Genomic DNA, 16,751 nt, shown 5'->3' with positions numbered 1-16,751 from the left:
ACAAATACTTTGGAACTATTGCTGGATGAGGCTATGGGAAGCATGCATAAACTTCACATTCCCCAGACTTCCCTGGTAAGTAGTCTATGTACACCTGTGCACAGGGAGATGCAGGAAAAGGATTCTGTTGAGCTTTGGGGGATCCTCCCCTGCATGGGTGTAGTGCGTGTGAATGCAGGGAACATGCCCATTTACTATACCACTAAATACACACAGAAACCATACCTCAAGAATTTTGGGGGGAAATTCCACGGCACTCCTACAATACCCAAAATCATCTGTTTGGATTATTTTTAAGGTACACAAAGTGCATATTCTCTGTATCCACTGTCTTTTGCTCAGTGTGACTTCCAAGCATGTCTTATGGTGACACCTCATGCACAGTGCTAAGACTTCAACTTGCTGGTAAGGGTAAGATTTCTCATTACATGGAATTTTAATGCTTAATATTTTTATGATGGGTAAGACTCATTAACACATTAATATGTGCCCAGTAACATGTAGTGTGCAAATTGAAAAGGAAGGAAACTTTTTTACTCAGCGTAGTGTTAACACGCACAACAATTCTAGGAATGCAAAATTAAGGGTGGTGTAGCTATGTTAATGTATTTGAGTAAGAAAGAGTGATAGCACCAAAAGGACAAAAACCTGCTTCACAGTGTAGTTTGTTTCCTATTTGTTTTCTGTATTTCTTACAGTATGCCACTGCAGATGGTGGCTCATTGTTTCTTATTTTTGTTTTTCTGATAATTTTTCAGTAAAAGCCTGAACAACAGACAAAGGGGAGCAAAAATTCAAAAATTATGCTCAGAACTAGAAAGTGTATTGCTATACATGGGAAGATCTCATTACTGATCTTACTGCAGAGATTCACTTGGAGCATGTTGTAACAGATTGACCTGGTTTACATAACATGAAAACCCATTATGGGTTAATTTATCCTCGAGGAGCTGTGGTTCGTGCTGGCCGCTATTATGAATATGCAGCCTCAACTGTGGCTTGCTGTGTCATTCAAACTCAGCTGGTAGGGGTTATTTAAGGGCTAAACAACCCTTGTATAATCCATCGTCTGTTTTAGGGTTATGCAGGGGTTGTTTAATCCTCAAATAACTCCCGCCAGCAGGATTCACATGACATGACAAGCGACGGCAACCCCTGGTCAGCGGTTACATATTCATAATGGCAGCTTGCAAACACCGCAGCTCCTTGAGGGTAAATTAACCCATGATGGGCTGTTGTGTCATGTGAATTGGCCCAGTGACTTCTCCGATGGAAACCACCTTACCTTCACCAGGTCTATAAGGCTCAAAAGAATCCTCTTTCTCCTTTCCCCTGGGATGCTCATGCAGGCAATGCACCAGGGCAAACTAAGGAATGGGAAGTTTGTGTGTGCTGTGCATAACTCCTTCTAGCCCCAGAAATGACTGTAAATCGTAACTAATTGGGCATGTGACATACTACAGTGGGCTTATACATGTTAATATTTTAACATTTGTTTGCAACAGATATATAGCACGATTTTCTATCAAAATAATTGAACAGCTGCTTGGTCCCAACTTTGCAATCTTCTGGGCAGCAGGAACAAACTGTGGTGCATGGGAAAGTTGGAACAAAAATAAAGTTTGCCTTAGCATTTCACTAGGGCATAATTTAAATTCAACATACGTCATCATTATTATAGGCATCTTAGAGCTGAAGTTCAGAAATGGACCTGTTGGCAGGGGAAATAAGCCACTGTGGCTTATTTCCTTCGCTGCAATCATGTGAACTGGCCCCTTCTGTTAACGGAAGGCAGATCCTGGATCCAATGCCACATAAATGCCAGACCTCAAAAGTCGTGAGGGGGGTTATATGCCAGAAAGCATTCTCTAACTTAATTGCTACAATTTAGCACATATAGTTGTAATTCCAATATACAAATTGTAAACAGATTGCTATGATGCAGTAATGTTGCAATAACAAGTAACATCCTGCAACTAAACTCTTAAGACTATAGAAACCAGAATAGAGTATATCACTATTGGCAAAGAGGAGAGTTTGTGGTTTATATTTCCCCTGCAAGTACTTCCTTTGCAGTGGGTTTCCTTTAGCTTAGGAAAGCATTTCTAGTATTGGAGCCTACCACCATATGTGGCGGTAGCAATCACACACAAGTTTTATTTATTTCTAAAGAAATCTGTGCTAGCTAAAAGTTGCTATTTTGCTTGATTCCCATGTGGCTCTTTCCAGCATCCTGGATGGGAGTCTGACTATTAATTTAAACAGAATTTGAATAGTCTTCAAAAATATTTTTTTTGTTTTTCTTGTCTGTTCTAGACATTATACTCCCCGGCATGGACCTTTTGAAATCCATCTGATTAGATATGACGTTGACATTTGTTTCATCTGTTTAAGGGCCGGGTGTTAGAAAATATTTCCAAAAGATGTGGTGGGTTCCTGAGACAACTAAGTCTGAGAGGCTGTCTTGGGGTTGGAGACTCTTCTTTGAAGTAAGTAGCATTTAAAAATATTAGCATATTTGTGCATGTTCTTGATTGGATGATGCACATTATATATGTGAAAGTCTGTTTCTCTCAAAATCTTAACATGATAGAAATGCAGCCACGATGGAAGGGCAGAGGTGGCAATATGTGTCTGAACAGAACACATTGGTTTCCCCTGACATTTGACCCACTCTGGACTATGAGTGCAGCTGAACTGATGAAAATGCCAGTGCAGCTTTGCTCTAAGCCCAGTGTGGACTAGTAGCTGGAGTAAGGGAGTCTGCCATTACTGACCAGAATTATCTAGGCCAGCCTTCCCCAACCTGCTGTCCTCCAGATGTTTCAACCTACAACTCCCAGCATTCCTGACCATTGGTCATACTGGTTGGGGCTGATGGGAGTTGAAATCCAAAACATTAGGAAGGCATTAGAAAGGCTGATGCAGCCACATAACTGCTACTGATGTTTCCTGGCCAGGTGTTTGGTCCACCCTGTTGCAACAATCTCCATAGTTGTAGAATAAGATTCCACAGGTCTTCAGGTCCTGGGTGGAGGCTATTGAAACCAGTTCTTCCAACTACAGCAGCATCACTGGAAAGAGCACAATGGTGGAACTGTGCTATTTCTGAATGCCTTTGTCCCGGGGTCCAGGTGGTACCAGGGACCAACAACATACCACCTTCTGGAGCTGTCTGACAACAGCATTGTGAATCAGACCCTTAAAACCTGATCCTATGAAGAATTAGGTGTACTTAAGACCATTTATTTCTGCTCAACATCGGTTCAGCCTGTAAATCATTGAATGTATATTGGAACTTCTTATCATAATGAAGGGCACAATCCTATGGGGATAGACAGCCACCTCTGAACTCAGAGGCGGCTGCCTATCCGATGCAGGGCAGAGGAGTGCCGAGGGGATCGGCTCCTCCGCACTCCAGCCACCCTGCATTCATGGCAAGATGGCCGATTTCGGCTGTCTAGCCATGGGACCTTGGAGGCTGGGGAGGCTGGATGGCACATCGGAAGCGTCGTACTGGCACTTCCGAACACCCTGCCCCCAGGAATGCCCCCTTTCCCCTGCTCCGCGCTGCTCCTCTGAGCACGGAGCGCAGGGATGATCCACGCTGCCTACGAGGTGGCAGGGGAGGGGGGAAGGCAGTTCTCAGGGGACCGACCAATCCTATGGCGGTCTAGCTGCTGTCTAGCATCCATAGGATTGTGCCCTAACTTACTTTGATTGCTTGGGGAATTTGGGGAGAACAGAAGCGCACAGACTCCTTCACACGATTTCATAGTAATTAAAGGAATGGACATGATATTGATAAGCTGCAAATCAGAAAATAGATTTTAAGAATCAGTGTAAAGGCTGTAACAGAACCTGAGTTACCTTTCAAGGACAGCCAAGTGTGCGATGATATTCTGTGAAATGCTAAATAGAAATGCCTGTGGGGGGAATGTATAGCTAAATAAAAATGTGTTTTACTTAATTGGGCTATTTGATTTTATTGCTTTTACAGAACATTTGCACAGAACTGTAGAAATATTGAGCATTTGAACCTTAATGGGTGCACAAAAATTACTGATAGGTAAGTGGGTGGTATTTGATGTAACCACTGTATTTTTAAAATTGAACTGAATACTTTTTAGTGCCTGTCTTTTTTCACAGCACGTGTTACAGCCTTAGCAAATTCTGCCCTAGGCTAAAACATCTGGATCTGACATCTTGTATTTCCATCACAAACATCTCTTTGAGGAGTCTAAGGTAAAATTGTGTGTGTGTGTGCGCGCGCGCGCGCGTGCGTCTGTGTGTTTTCAACATAAGCAAAAGTGATTGAGTTTATATCTTCATATTGACTAGTGCTGGCTATTCCTAGTATTGCTGTTGTTTAAATAATTATGGGTGCATGTGGTCTTCTTAAGTATTTTTGGTAAGGGGTGGTAGTTACTTCTAATGGTTGGATCCCACACTGTTGTTCCACTGACAGAAGCAGTTCCTTCAGTGGAACGGGAGGGGAAACAGTTCCCCCTTCCCCATACAGCCCCCTGTGCACTCTCAAAATCTGCTCCAGAGGGCTGGGAAACTCTGCGGAGCAGATTTTAGTGCAGTGTGGAGGACTACCGGGTGGAGGAGAGGGAGTGAGGGAGTTTTGTGACACTAGTGGATTTCTGCTAGCATGGCATTTGAGTCAACCCCATATTTGTTAAGACGATTTTAATTTGGATTTGCCACTGTTATAACTATTGGAACTTCATGTTTTCTTTTCTTAATTTATACAGTGAGGGATGCCAAAATCTGGAATTCTTGAATCTTTCCTGGTGTGATCAAATTACAAAAGATGGTATTGAAACACTGGTGAAAGGGTGTAATGGACTAAAGGCACTATTTCTCAGAGGATGTACACAGGTACAAGCCAGCTTAGGTACCAAGCTGAACTGTAAATATAGTTTATTTATTGCAGTGTCCATGTCTACTTCTGCTAATTTGTTTTCTGTTCATTTATACAGCTAGTAGATGAAGCACTTCACCATATTGAGACTCACTGCCATGAACTTGTTATTTTAAACCTACAGTCATGTATGGTAAGTACTTCTCTTTAATAACATCTTTGAAGTTGAAATCCCAAGTACTTCTTTTGTAGGAAATGACAGATTTGACTATGCACAAAAACTTTGATATGGAAAAACAGTGCTGAAAATACAGTTCAGAAGTGCAACATGGAGCATGCTGCAAAAAGGCTTAAAACCAGCTGGTTCTTTAGCAGAAATTCTTTTGCACATTTAGACTGCAGTCCTGTGCATGCTTACCTTGGAATAAAGTCTGCTGAATACAGTGAGACTTGTTCCTGAGTAAACATGCATAGGATTGTACTGTTAATTTTCATTTAATAGGATCCTAAGAACTGTAAGAAAGTTTCAGCTTGTAGAATGGGGTTTTCCCACTGCAGCTATTCCTGAGGATTGGAGGACCCTTAGAAAAAGTTTGGGATGCAACAGGGGAACTGCAGCTGTAGGGAAGAATTGGTGTATTCCTTTGTTACAATTATTTATATCCCATCTGTCAGGATAAAGTCCTGCAAGGACAAGTTACAAATAAAATAACAATACATTAATAAAAACAATTATAAAACAATATTTAACAATAACTCATAAGGATCCATCCTACAGGGCAGTTGGTAGTAGAAAGTCTTGTTGGGGGAGGGAGGAACAGTCCAGCTGGAATAGAGGCCTGAGGTGATCATCACTTGCCCACCTGCCTGCCTTGCCCCAAATGGAAGTTCTTTCCTCTCATACAAGCAGCTGTTCAGATCCAACCCATGAGTGTTCAAAGATAATAAATTTGCTCCACTCGCACAAGGTACCCCTGTCCGTTTTTGGCCAATTCTCTTCTCGCAGCAGCCCCCCTGCCCCCAAGCCTATCCCATGCCATTCCAACGTGTCCCCAGACCCTTGGGAGTAGCCTTTTGGGTGGCTGTCAGGTTTTCTGATCCCCCCAGTGCACACGCTTAGGCAATCTGGCACTGGACACCCAAATCAGTGAGATTTCTTTATTGCAGGAAATCCCATGGCAAAAGCTTAATGGTTATACTCTTCACAAATCATATAGCTGATGGTCAGTAGCTATAGGTTCTATGTAATTCCAGAACAGTCCAAAGCTAAACACTACTACTATGACTGAGATCCTCATCAACGTGGTTTCCCCATTGCCATCTCCATGGTTCTGAACACAAGGGAATGGACTTGGGATTCCTGGCATATCGAACCCAGGTAATCCATACACAGGATTCCAACCCTGGACGAGGAATGGGAATTATTCCTGGAATGACCCCATCAGGCAATCAAGGGATACATTCTTGAAAGGCCTAAACAAAACCACACCCATAGAGAGTCCAACTTTGACTCTTTTGTTGATAACTCCAGGCTACATGGTCAAGGCCTATCAAGGGAAGGGTAAACCCAGACACTCAAGGAGTTCTGTGCCACTGCTTTTGCATTGGTAACTCCACACTGTATGTGTCGAGGCAGAGGAAAGTCCAAAAGTCGTAGATCAGACCCAGCCTGCCAGTATGCTGAGCTGATGACAAAGACACACAATCCATAGCAAACGAGAGTTGAAGTTTATGAAAAGCCTCACAGTACTTTTCATGGCAAGGCTTTAGCAATCCAAAGTTCCAATTGAGGGAGAGTCCATGTGCAGAGTGCCTCCAAAAGCCCAGACGATGATGGATCCAAACAGAGAAGGCTTCGGGCAATGAAGACAAGATGTTCTAGCAAAAGCTGTTCGCCTTTGCATTAGCTTAAAAGGGAAGGCGTGACTGTATCATAGAACAGTAAGGTTGGAAGGGGCCTACAAGACCATCGAGTCCAACCCCTTCCAGGTCACTTGACAGACAAGGGCCTTTAGCCTTTTAGCAAGGCCCCTTTCTTAACAGGGCGTCACTGCTCAGCCCTCAAGCATTGATGCTTCAACCTGGGCGACCCTTCTGCGAATCCCACCCCACCTCTGTCAGGTTCTCACGGACAGCTTCCAGCCTCCCTGCCTGCCAAGGCCAAGCCAACAGGTGGGCAGGGAGTTGGGTGACTCCCCCTGGCTCTGCTCTGAGAACATTGACAGAGTTAAGCTCACACAGATTCTGACATTCCAGAGACTGAATAGGCCTAAGCTCTTCCAGGCTATTTCTAATCTAATCCTGGCTATAACCTACAAGGCCCACTGCAGTGCTGAAGCTGGGCCCTAACAGTGGCGTAGTAAACTGCAATGGGGAGGAGGTGGGAAATGTGCTCTGTGAGCTTTCTTCTGCTCATAGTTCTTGGGATCCAACACATCATTTCACTTTAAAAAAACTGATACTGAACCCCAAAGGAGCATAGGAAGCTGCCTTATATTGACTCAGACTATTGGTCCATATAGCCCAGTATTGTATTGACAACACTGACTGGCAGGAGCTCTCCAGGGTTTCAGGCAGGAATTTTTCCAGCCCCACCTGGAGATGCTAGGGATTGAACCTGCAACCTTCTGCATGATAGACTACTGTTGGATCTAAACCTTTCCATGCTTCCTTGTTTTTGAAGTAAACACATTTTGAGATTCATTGAATTATCTGTTAATGTGTCCTGTAACGATTGTTACATTTTTACTTTTAAAATGTTTGAGAATGTTTATTGCCAAAATATATTGCTCAAGCAACACTCTTTTTTTAGCATTATTATTAATGAGTACCTTGAAGGGCAGGACAGTATGGGACTGTTAGATGGAAAAAGCTCTGACCTAGGATTGTTTGAAAGATATAAGCAAGCGTAACTAGTGTCCCAGGACACTGAGAGAGTTTAAATGGTTAGGCTTCACCATTTTTTGGTAATGCTGATAAAAATTACATAAGTACAAAAAAAGTTTAGTATTCCTAAATCTAAAGACCTCTAATGAATAATAACTTTTTAGATTTTACCAAAGTCTCTGAAGTGCATTCAGAATTTTGAAAACATAAGCATGCAGCAAGTTCACAGTTTGTCCCAGCTGTCCACACTTAAAGTGTGCCATGTATAAATAAAATAAATGAAATCTCCAGAGTTCTTGTTTTTAATGTAAAGTTATTAGGGGGCATCAGAGCGGGGGTAATCAGTCCCAGGGCAAGGAGCTTTAATTTATTTTATGTATTTATATCCCACCTTTTAGGATAACATCTTAGAGGGTGACTTAAAAATTTTTTAAACAAAACATCACATAAACCTTTCTCCATTGGTCATTTTGCTGCTTGATCTGATGTGCTTCTTGGCAAGGTTCCAGATACACCTTTGAGGTTGAAATTTATGTGATTATTTATTTATTTAAAGCATTTTCAGTTGCTCTGAAGCTGAAAAGGCTCCCAGGGTAGCTGATGTAAGATCAACAACAAAGAAGACAGTCCTTGGCCTTGGGCTTACAATCTAAAGGACAGGACACAAAAGGAAAAAAGTAATAAGGAGGGAAGAGGCAAATAAGCCAATTCAAGCACCAGTTCTTAAAGTTACAAAGCTCTTGTAATGACCAGCTTGAATGGAAACAGTTGAGGGAGTAGAGGAGCCAAATGGAGCTGGTCTCTTAGCAGAGCTGATAAAGTGGGTCCTGCTTCCATCTCTCCCTCTGCTTCAGCCTGAAAGAATGGCTGCAGTTTGGTTAAGGGAAAGAGGAGCTTGATGGAGCTGGTCTCTCAGCAGACCTGATGGAATGGGCCGGGCTTCCCATCTTGAATATGCAACTGGGATTCCAGGTGGAGGTGGGGCAAGGAACAGTGTGTGTATGTGGAGAGATTTTGGAGAGGAGAAATGTTGGCAGAAAGACAGTGACATACTCTCTCCTTGCTGCTCCTGTGTTCAAAATTGTACTCCTGTGGCTTCTTTTCATTTAAAAATAGGCTGTGAGGATTCCTTTTGTGTGTGCTTTGTAGCTTGCCTCTTAATTACAGCAGAGCTGCCTACTTTTAAATAAAGCAGGCAGAACCAAGGCAGAAGAAGAAAGGGCACTACCCCTCCCGGCTGGAGTTCCAGTTACAAAACTTTGGTTTTGACGTTTTCAAAATAGAGAGCCACTCATTACTGAAGTTGGACAGCTGTTGAAGCAGTAATTTCTGTTATTTTGCCCCCACTTCTTCAGCTCAGTTCACTTTTCAGTGAGATGCATGAAAATATTCTCACCTTCTAGTGCGTTTAAAAGTGAGCTGGACAAGTGGCAAAGCAATCAACTTCTTTGTCACATGGCTTCAGTAAGGATTGATTTGGCACAAGTGTTGGCATGAACAGGGGTCAAATGAGTGAGCTCTGATTGATTTACTTCTCTCTCTTCCACATCTTAGAATACAACCTCTTCCCCTTTCTTTGTCCCTGACAGCCCATCACATTTTCCAGCCTTTAGCTTACCTTCCTAGAATCATGTAGACCAATACATGTTTTATCTTGTTTGGATGTAAGCTTCTCCCTTTTTCTTTCTGGCTGTTAGATTACTTGCTTCCTTCAGCAAAATGCACACAGGTATGTGTTTAGAAATGACTCTCCTAAATTGATGCAATGTCAAATGATCAAGGATGAAAGGAAATCCAGCTTTGAAAAAAAAACAAATAATGTTAGGAAATAACTTGCAAGACTGTTCCCTATGTTTGAGGGAACTCCTTTCCAGATGACTAAGAGGCTGTTTGGACGTAACGGCAGTGTTAGGCAGTGGCATGCATGAGCCACTTCTGGTTTCCAGCAACAACCTATGAATGCTCTGTTTGTAGGTTGTTATTGTGATGTCCAAACCCAGGCACTTGGGGTTGCTCGCGGGTTAAACCCCCCCCAAGTTAACCCATGGTTTGCAGGTTTTGCCCCCACAATTTGTGGATTAATTTATCCATGAATTCCCACTGAATGCTGCCGTTATGTCCAAATAAGGTCTAAACAGTATGACACGATCAATATAACCCTCAGTTGTGTTAGCTTGAAATGTCTTAAAACAGATCATGTAACATTGGAGGACCAAACTTTCCACTGTTGTGTGTTGCAGCAAATATCAGATGATGGCGTAGCGGGTATCTGTAAAGGATGTCACCGACTCCAATCCCTTTGTGTTTCTGGTTGTACAAACCTTACAGATGCTTCTCTCATAGCTCTTGGTTTGAACTGTCCAAGACTAAAGTGAGTATCACTCAGATCTTATGTTAATCAGTGGTGGTGTTCTTCCTCTGCCTCGAATATCCTGAGGAGTCATGGGAATAATGGGTGCCTAATACTTTTCAGTGATAACTGAATTGTCGGCACAGTCCGATGCATGTTTATGCAGAAGTAAGTCCCACTGCGGCTCTGTTCACAGAAGGTGCTTCCATTTAATTCCCCCCACAGCTCACCTCATTCAGTAGGCAGCTGTAGGGGCTGCTGTAGGGAGGACGGGATGGGGAAGTCCATTTCCACCAGCCCAGTTGCATATGTCTAAATCTGAATCCAACCCAATGAGTTCCATCGGGTACTATCCATCCAAGTAAGGATGGATAGGATTGCAGCCGTGTAGTAAACGTTTAAAAGTCTGATATATTGAAGCATACATATTCCTGGACATTAACTGAAAATGTAATTTTAGATTACAAAATGATCCTGAAGACTTGATTGTATACCTAATACTTTTCAGTGATACCTTAAAATGTGCTGAAGATAGGCCTTAGTTCACAAAAGCTCCTGCTGCAATAAATCTGCTAGCCTTTAAGGTGCCGCAAAACTCTTCATTGTTTTTGCTGCAAAAGACTAACACAGCCACCCCTTGGAATTTCTAATTAGACCACAATACTCAAGTCGTGGTTTATCTCTGAGCCTTCCCTCATCTTTCTCCCTGCTTTCTTTGTCTATTTTGCCTGAGTATATGCAGTTGTGGTGTGTTCTCAGTGAGAATAAATAATTGGGCATTTTTTTTCAAACATTTGTTTAAAACTATAGGAGAAAGATGGGCAAGCAAAAGCCCTGCTCATTTGTGACTGTGACTAGGGACAGTATTGAAAGAGAACCATGCCATATAGTTTGGGGACAGCTTCTCATAGAATCATTGCACTGGAAGGGATAAGAAGGTAGAATCCACTCATTATTGATACAAGATAAAAATAATGTAAGAAAAGTTGGAAAAACCTACCCCACCCAACCCCACTCCCTGGACACTGGGGATAAAAGCCAGTTGAGTGCTGTTGCTAATGATGGGTCCAGTAATGTCCCTGGGTGCACCCATCTACCTTTTCCTCATGGTATTGAATAACATGCAGTCATTTTAATGGAAGAAAATACACTGGTATACTTGCCATCAAGTCCAGCCTCTTATTCCTTACACTGGATGGCTTAGTATCCACAGGGAGCATTCAGAGATGCATTGCCCATCCCACCACATCCAGCACCAGTATATCGACCTACTCTCTTCCCCCTCCTCCTGCCCACATTATCTCAGGCATTTGCTAGTCTTAAAATAAAAATGATACTTATTGGCAAATCTGTTGTGCGTCTCCCTCTTCCTGATATTGTTCCCCTCCCACTTCTTCTTAGGGTCTGTTTGTGGAGGTGAATTTTTCTTTGCAATGTATTTCTGCATTATTTCCCTTAAGGTGAATATAGAAAGGTTGGTGCATTTTATATTTTGTTTTGTAACTTTAATTTTATGATGGTTATGGCTGAAATTTTCTTCCTTTCCCTCTGCTTTTTTAATTTTAAAAATAATTCTAAACTTCTTCAGGAGATAGATCAACAAGTATGACATGCCAGATGAAACCAGAAGTTTCTTTTGTAAGATATTTTTCTTTATCACACCATGGCCTTAACTTCACATTTCAAAACATAAACATAACAAGGTAAAAGGATTATCCTGCTGAACAACTTTTTCTCCCTCCAGGCAACTGGGGATTGCATCAACTTATTCTCTAGAGTCTAGATGTTTTATAGCCTTTCCGAAAACATAGACCCCAGTTTCCTCAGCTGTGGTGCAACAATAGAACCTTTACCAGTAGCTTAAAAGACCAGAGCAATGTGCGTAGGCTTGAATGGTTCAAGTTCAGAACCAGAACGGCTGGCATATGCAAGACAGAAGATGAACAAAAGGTGCGTGCGTGTGTATATATTTACTGCAACGAAGTACTAAACTTCCATTGCAACAAGCTTGTCTAACACAGCCTTCAACTACTAGATGGTCTTGAATTGCGCCCAGAAAGCTAAAGCAAGTTATTACAAATGGCATAAGGTAGAATAATTTTGTAGAGCACTACTGTGATATGCTCCTAGACACCAAATCCCATCAAGGGCAGGTTGTCATGCCTTGCACCAACTGAATTGTTCAGAGCGTAATCAGGTGTGTATATAATGATAATGATAATAATAATACAACATTTATATCCCACCCTTCCTCCAAGAAGCTCAGGGCAACATACATGGCACTTCCTCCTCCTATCTTTACAACAACCTGTGAAGTACATTAGGCTGAGAGTATGACTGGCCCAAGGACACTCAGTGAGCTTCCTGGCTGAGTGGGGATTTGAAGTTGGTCTCCTCCACCCTAGTCTGACACTCTAACCAAGCACATTATGATGTTCTAGCTAAATAGGAGGCATGAATGATGGCTCTAAATCTGAAAACAACAATGAATGTAGGCACTTCATCCGGGTTATAGCCTTGGGGTGCTTCACCCCACAACTTGGAATTCAACTTGGATCTGCCACAACTTGGAATTCCAGGAGGTGGAGAATTCCAGAACATCAAAACTATGGATGTGATCAAGCACGAAGGCTGAACCCTAATCATGATCAGAGTTCCCACTGATCACCCACATCTATGTGTGCAAGGGACACCGGCAATCACTGATTTCAGCCTCGTTCATTTCACCTGACTTGACTAAAATGTTTTCAGGTCTGAATCAAGGAGATTTTTGGTTGTTGTAACATATCAGTTATAGACGCAGGATTTTAGTCATGTGGCAGGGCTTGACGTTGGCAGTCCCATTGCCAACAGAGATGGTAAAATAATCTTCTAGGGCAGTGGACAGGCTGCTGCTGCTGATTCATTCTTGGTTACATCACATGGAATCGCATACTAGGTTCTTAGTGTCAGCCTAAAGACTTCCCTCTCAGTATTCTCAAATCTAAAAATATTTATTTTTTCAGGATTCTAGAGGCTGCAAGATGTTCCCATCTCACCGATGCTGGTTTTACACTTCTAGCACGGGTAGGTAAGGTTAATACTACTTGCGTTTCTATCTCACCCTTCCTCTAAGTATCTTAGAACAAGATTTTAGCCTTTCAACAACCCTTCTGAGGCAGGTTAGGCTAAAGCAGGGGTGGGCAACTTGTAGCCCTCCAGATGTTTTGGTCTACAACTCCTATCATCCCTCACCATTGGCTGTGCTGGCTAGGGCAGGGTTAGGCACTGTGCTGGCTAGGGCAGGCCAAAACATCTGGAGGGCTACAAGTTGCCCACCCCTGGGTAAAGTATACTGACTTGGCCAAGGCCAGTGATTTCAGTTATGAGTGAAGACTTATAACTGGGTTTCCTACAGCTAAACCCATCCTAAGTGTACCACATTGACCCTAAATGTGGTTCTTACAATATACCTCTGCATTTTCAAGGATATAAAGGATACATTTATTTATTTGGTGGGGTGGGGAGGTTAGTTGGTTAGCTAACCCTTGAAATGGTTGCGTCCTTCTTTTTTGCCCAGCTATACATGAGGGTAGTTCCAGTAACCCAGAAAGGCTGACTGAAATATTAGGACATAGTGAATTCACATTCATTAATCTGAGAAGCTATAACACACGTGCTGAAGACGTTTGGATGAGAGGAAAAATATGCCCAATTATTAATTTCCAGTGCATACCAGTGATATATAAAGTATGAAAATGTCATAATAGAACTCTAAACTCCGCCCTGTTTTTAATTATGGAATGTCTGTTCTAACTTCTAGAATTGCCATGAACTAGAAAAGATGGACCTAGAAGAATGTGTTCTGGTGAGAGCCGTTTGTACAAGGCCTGTGTATCAAATCTAGTGAAATATATTATTCAGAGATGACATTCTCAGTTTCCAGGAAGAACTTGCAGACTACAAAAACTACCTCAGAAGATGTATTTTTTCCATCACTGTGTTACACACTGTTCTACATATAATTTATTTTTCCTTTCTAGATAACAGATAACACATTGATACAACTTTCCATTCATTGTCCTAAACTGGAAGCACTGGTAAGTTTGTCATCATTTACTTCTTTGTGGACTGTAAAATAAATTCATTGCACTTCTTCTGAACATGTGTTCCATTTCATCTTATTGTTAAAGGAAGCTGGGAATTAGGACATTTAAGATCATCCTCTTGCTGCTATGCAGGTCATAAGCAGTTTTTTTTGTACACTGAATTTAAGCAAAATAGTATGTGCCCAAGTAACCCAAATTCTGCACGTGAAAAAGTAGGATTCTGATTTCCTAATATACAGAAAATCTGCCTATGTTTGCTTATTTTGTGTATGCCAGTCATGGGGCGGGGTCAAGGAAGTATAAAGGGCACTAAAGTTCCACTTCTTGACCTCCTGAGAGCAGGTCACATAAAAATTGATTTTAAAAAATCAGATTATATTTTATTGTATCAATTATATTGTGTCTCTTTAAAAACAACCTGGTTTAAAGTGACATTAGGATACATCCAATGTTGTACAAGCAGACTGCTACTCATGCAATGTAATTTTCTCATCCACTCCTTGCCCCTGCAGCTCTCTTGTGCCCCCAAAATCTTCTCCAAAGAGTCCCCCAGCTCCCTGGAGCAGATTTTACAGGACGGCACCAGAGAGGGTGAATCAGCTCCATAGATGGATGCTGCAGATGCTGTTCCCGTTGCAGACAGACACAACTGCATGTCTCCCATTGAATTTAATGCAAACATGTTAAAGCCTGCACTTTGAGCTGAATGATGACCATCAAGCTGACTTGGTTTAATGCTACTTTTCTGGAGGGGATTGGGGGGAAGAGAACCATGGGAGAACATTTTCTCAGCATTATAAATTATGAACATTTGGCATTAGGAAAGCTATTTCTTAAGCCAGAATGTGTTTTCCAAGAGGATTTTTGAAATCCTCTTGGAAAAGGTCTGTGTTCATGTGCTCCCCTTTGTATAGTCTCTTAAAATGGCCACTGTGCCATTAGGCAGTTTGGTGGTAGCACGCACCTTAATCTTTACTCAAGGAGAGTCCTGCAGAACTTCTAAGTGGTGGGCATGGAAGGGGATGTACTCTTCCTATGAGGGGGAAATTGGTAACACTTTGTGCTGCACAATTAGCTACATGTTGCTGGCAGGTACTCCCATGACATGGTGTCTGTAACTACAGTGAGCAGGCAGTCCCCAGATTGCTCTTTGCAGCTCCTGGTGGTAGTCTATGAAATGCTCCGGTGAGAGTGGAGCAGATTGGTTGAGCTGGGAAAGGCCTTTATCTGCCATGCCAGAAGCGGAGTGGCGAAGACCCTGAAGGGAGTTGCCCCTTTGGGAGGAACACAAGGGCCTCCTCCCTAAGCCCCTGGTCAGTTTGGTTGTTTATAGTCTGGTGAGGGATTGGTTGCCTTCTTAGGGCCAAACTATGTACCTAGGAGAGAGGATATGGGGACAAATGGGGGCCCCAATCAGTGTAGTAACAGGTAGAGAGAGGGTGATATGGTGTTGGGAGGAGGGCTAGCCAGGTAAGGGGAATGTGGCCCCCACAGTTAATGGCTGTGCTGTGTCCCTCCCGCCGCAGGTTTGGTGGTTGCCCTGTCAGGCTGCCCTCAGGTCCTTGGGTGCTGCTTTTAAATGCCAGGTTGGTGCATAACAATATTGCCCTCATCCATGATCTAATAGTGGATGAGGCAGCTGATCTGGCATGTATAACTGAGACCTGGATGAGCAAACAGGGAGGAATTAGTCTCTCCCAGCTGTGCCCACCAGGTATTTGGTTCGGTATCAGGGTAGATTTAAAGGCTGGGGAGTGGGGGTTGCCATGGTCTATAAGAATTCTCTCTCTGTCTCTCTCTCCAGGCTCCCTGCCTGCCTACTAGTCTGGAGCATTTGCATCTTGTGTTGGGCCAGTAGCCAGATTGGGGATTCTGCTGGTGTACTTCCCACCCTGCTACTCAGCTGTCTCCCTACCTGGGTTGACAGAGGTGGTGTTGGATGTGATGCTGAGGTCCCCCAGGCTGCTGATTTTGGGGGACATCAATATTCATGCTGAGGGCACCTTGTCTGAGGTGGCTCAGGATTTCATGGCCTTCATGACAACCACGGGACTGTCAAATGTGTCATCGGCCCAATACATGCAATACGGCCTGCTGTAGACTTTTTTTCAACTGATCATGGGGATGGGGATCTGAAGGTAGGGTAATTGGAATCGGTCCCTTTGTCATGGTCACATCACCTCCTGTTCAGACTGATAGCTATTAAGATGTTCTGCCTGTGGAGGCTAATCTATCCAGATGGTTTCCAGATATGGTTGACATGGTTGGTGCTCTTATTGAGACCATGGTCAGTCTATGGAATGCTGAAATTACCCAGGCACTTTACATTATTGCTCTTGAGTAGAACTCATACAGCACCATGGTATACCCCTGGAGCTGAGAGCAATCAACAAAATAGGAGACAGCTTGAGTTTAGATAGAGGAAAACTCCCAGCAAATGAAATCGAACATTGCTAAGTGCCTATATGCAAATAAACTCGGGGACAGTGAAGGCGGCAAAATACCAGTAGCTCTCTGCCTTTATTGAGCCCTCTGTGTGCTGCCCAACAGAGCTTTT

General features: G+C 42.8%; 1 protein-coding gene across 2 annotated transcripts in view; it reads left to right on the top strand.

Moving 5' to 3' along the window:
* Positions 1-16,751, top strand: part of FBXL2 (F-box and leucine rich repeat protein 2) — a 51,971-nt gene that overhangs the window by 27,286 nt on the left and 7,934 nt on the right. For both annotated transcript variants that reach the window (XM_084858026.1, XM_084858025.1), the window contains exons 5-13: positions 2,395-2,489; positions 4,001-4,069; positions 4,150-4,245; positions 4,761-4,887; positions 4,989-5,063; positions 9,997-10,127; positions 13,112-13,172; positions 13,909-13,953; positions 14,129-14,185. In XM_084858026.1, coding sequence (XP_084714152.1) covers positions 2,395-2,489; positions 4,001-4,069; positions 4,150-4,245; positions 4,761-4,887; positions 4,989-5,063; positions 9,997-10,127; positions 13,112-13,172; positions 13,909-13,953; positions 14,129-14,185 — 756 coding nt within the window. The remainder of the gene's footprint in view (positions 1-2,394; positions 2,490-4,000; positions 4,070-4,149; positions 4,246-4,760; positions 4,888-4,988; positions 5,064-9,996; positions 10,128-13,111; positions 13,173-13,908; positions 13,954-14,128; positions 14,186-16,751) is intronic.

Source organism: Heloderma suspectum, chromosome 5 (assembly GCF_057233095.1).
Source record: "Heloderma suspectum isolate Gila_16-S chromosome 5, 16-S_ref, whole genome shotgun sequence".
NCBI lineage: Eukaryota > Metazoa > Chordata > Lepidosauria > Squamata > Helodermatidae > Heloderma > Heloderma suspectum.
This window is presented reverse-complemented; position numbering and strand designations above follow the sequence as displayed.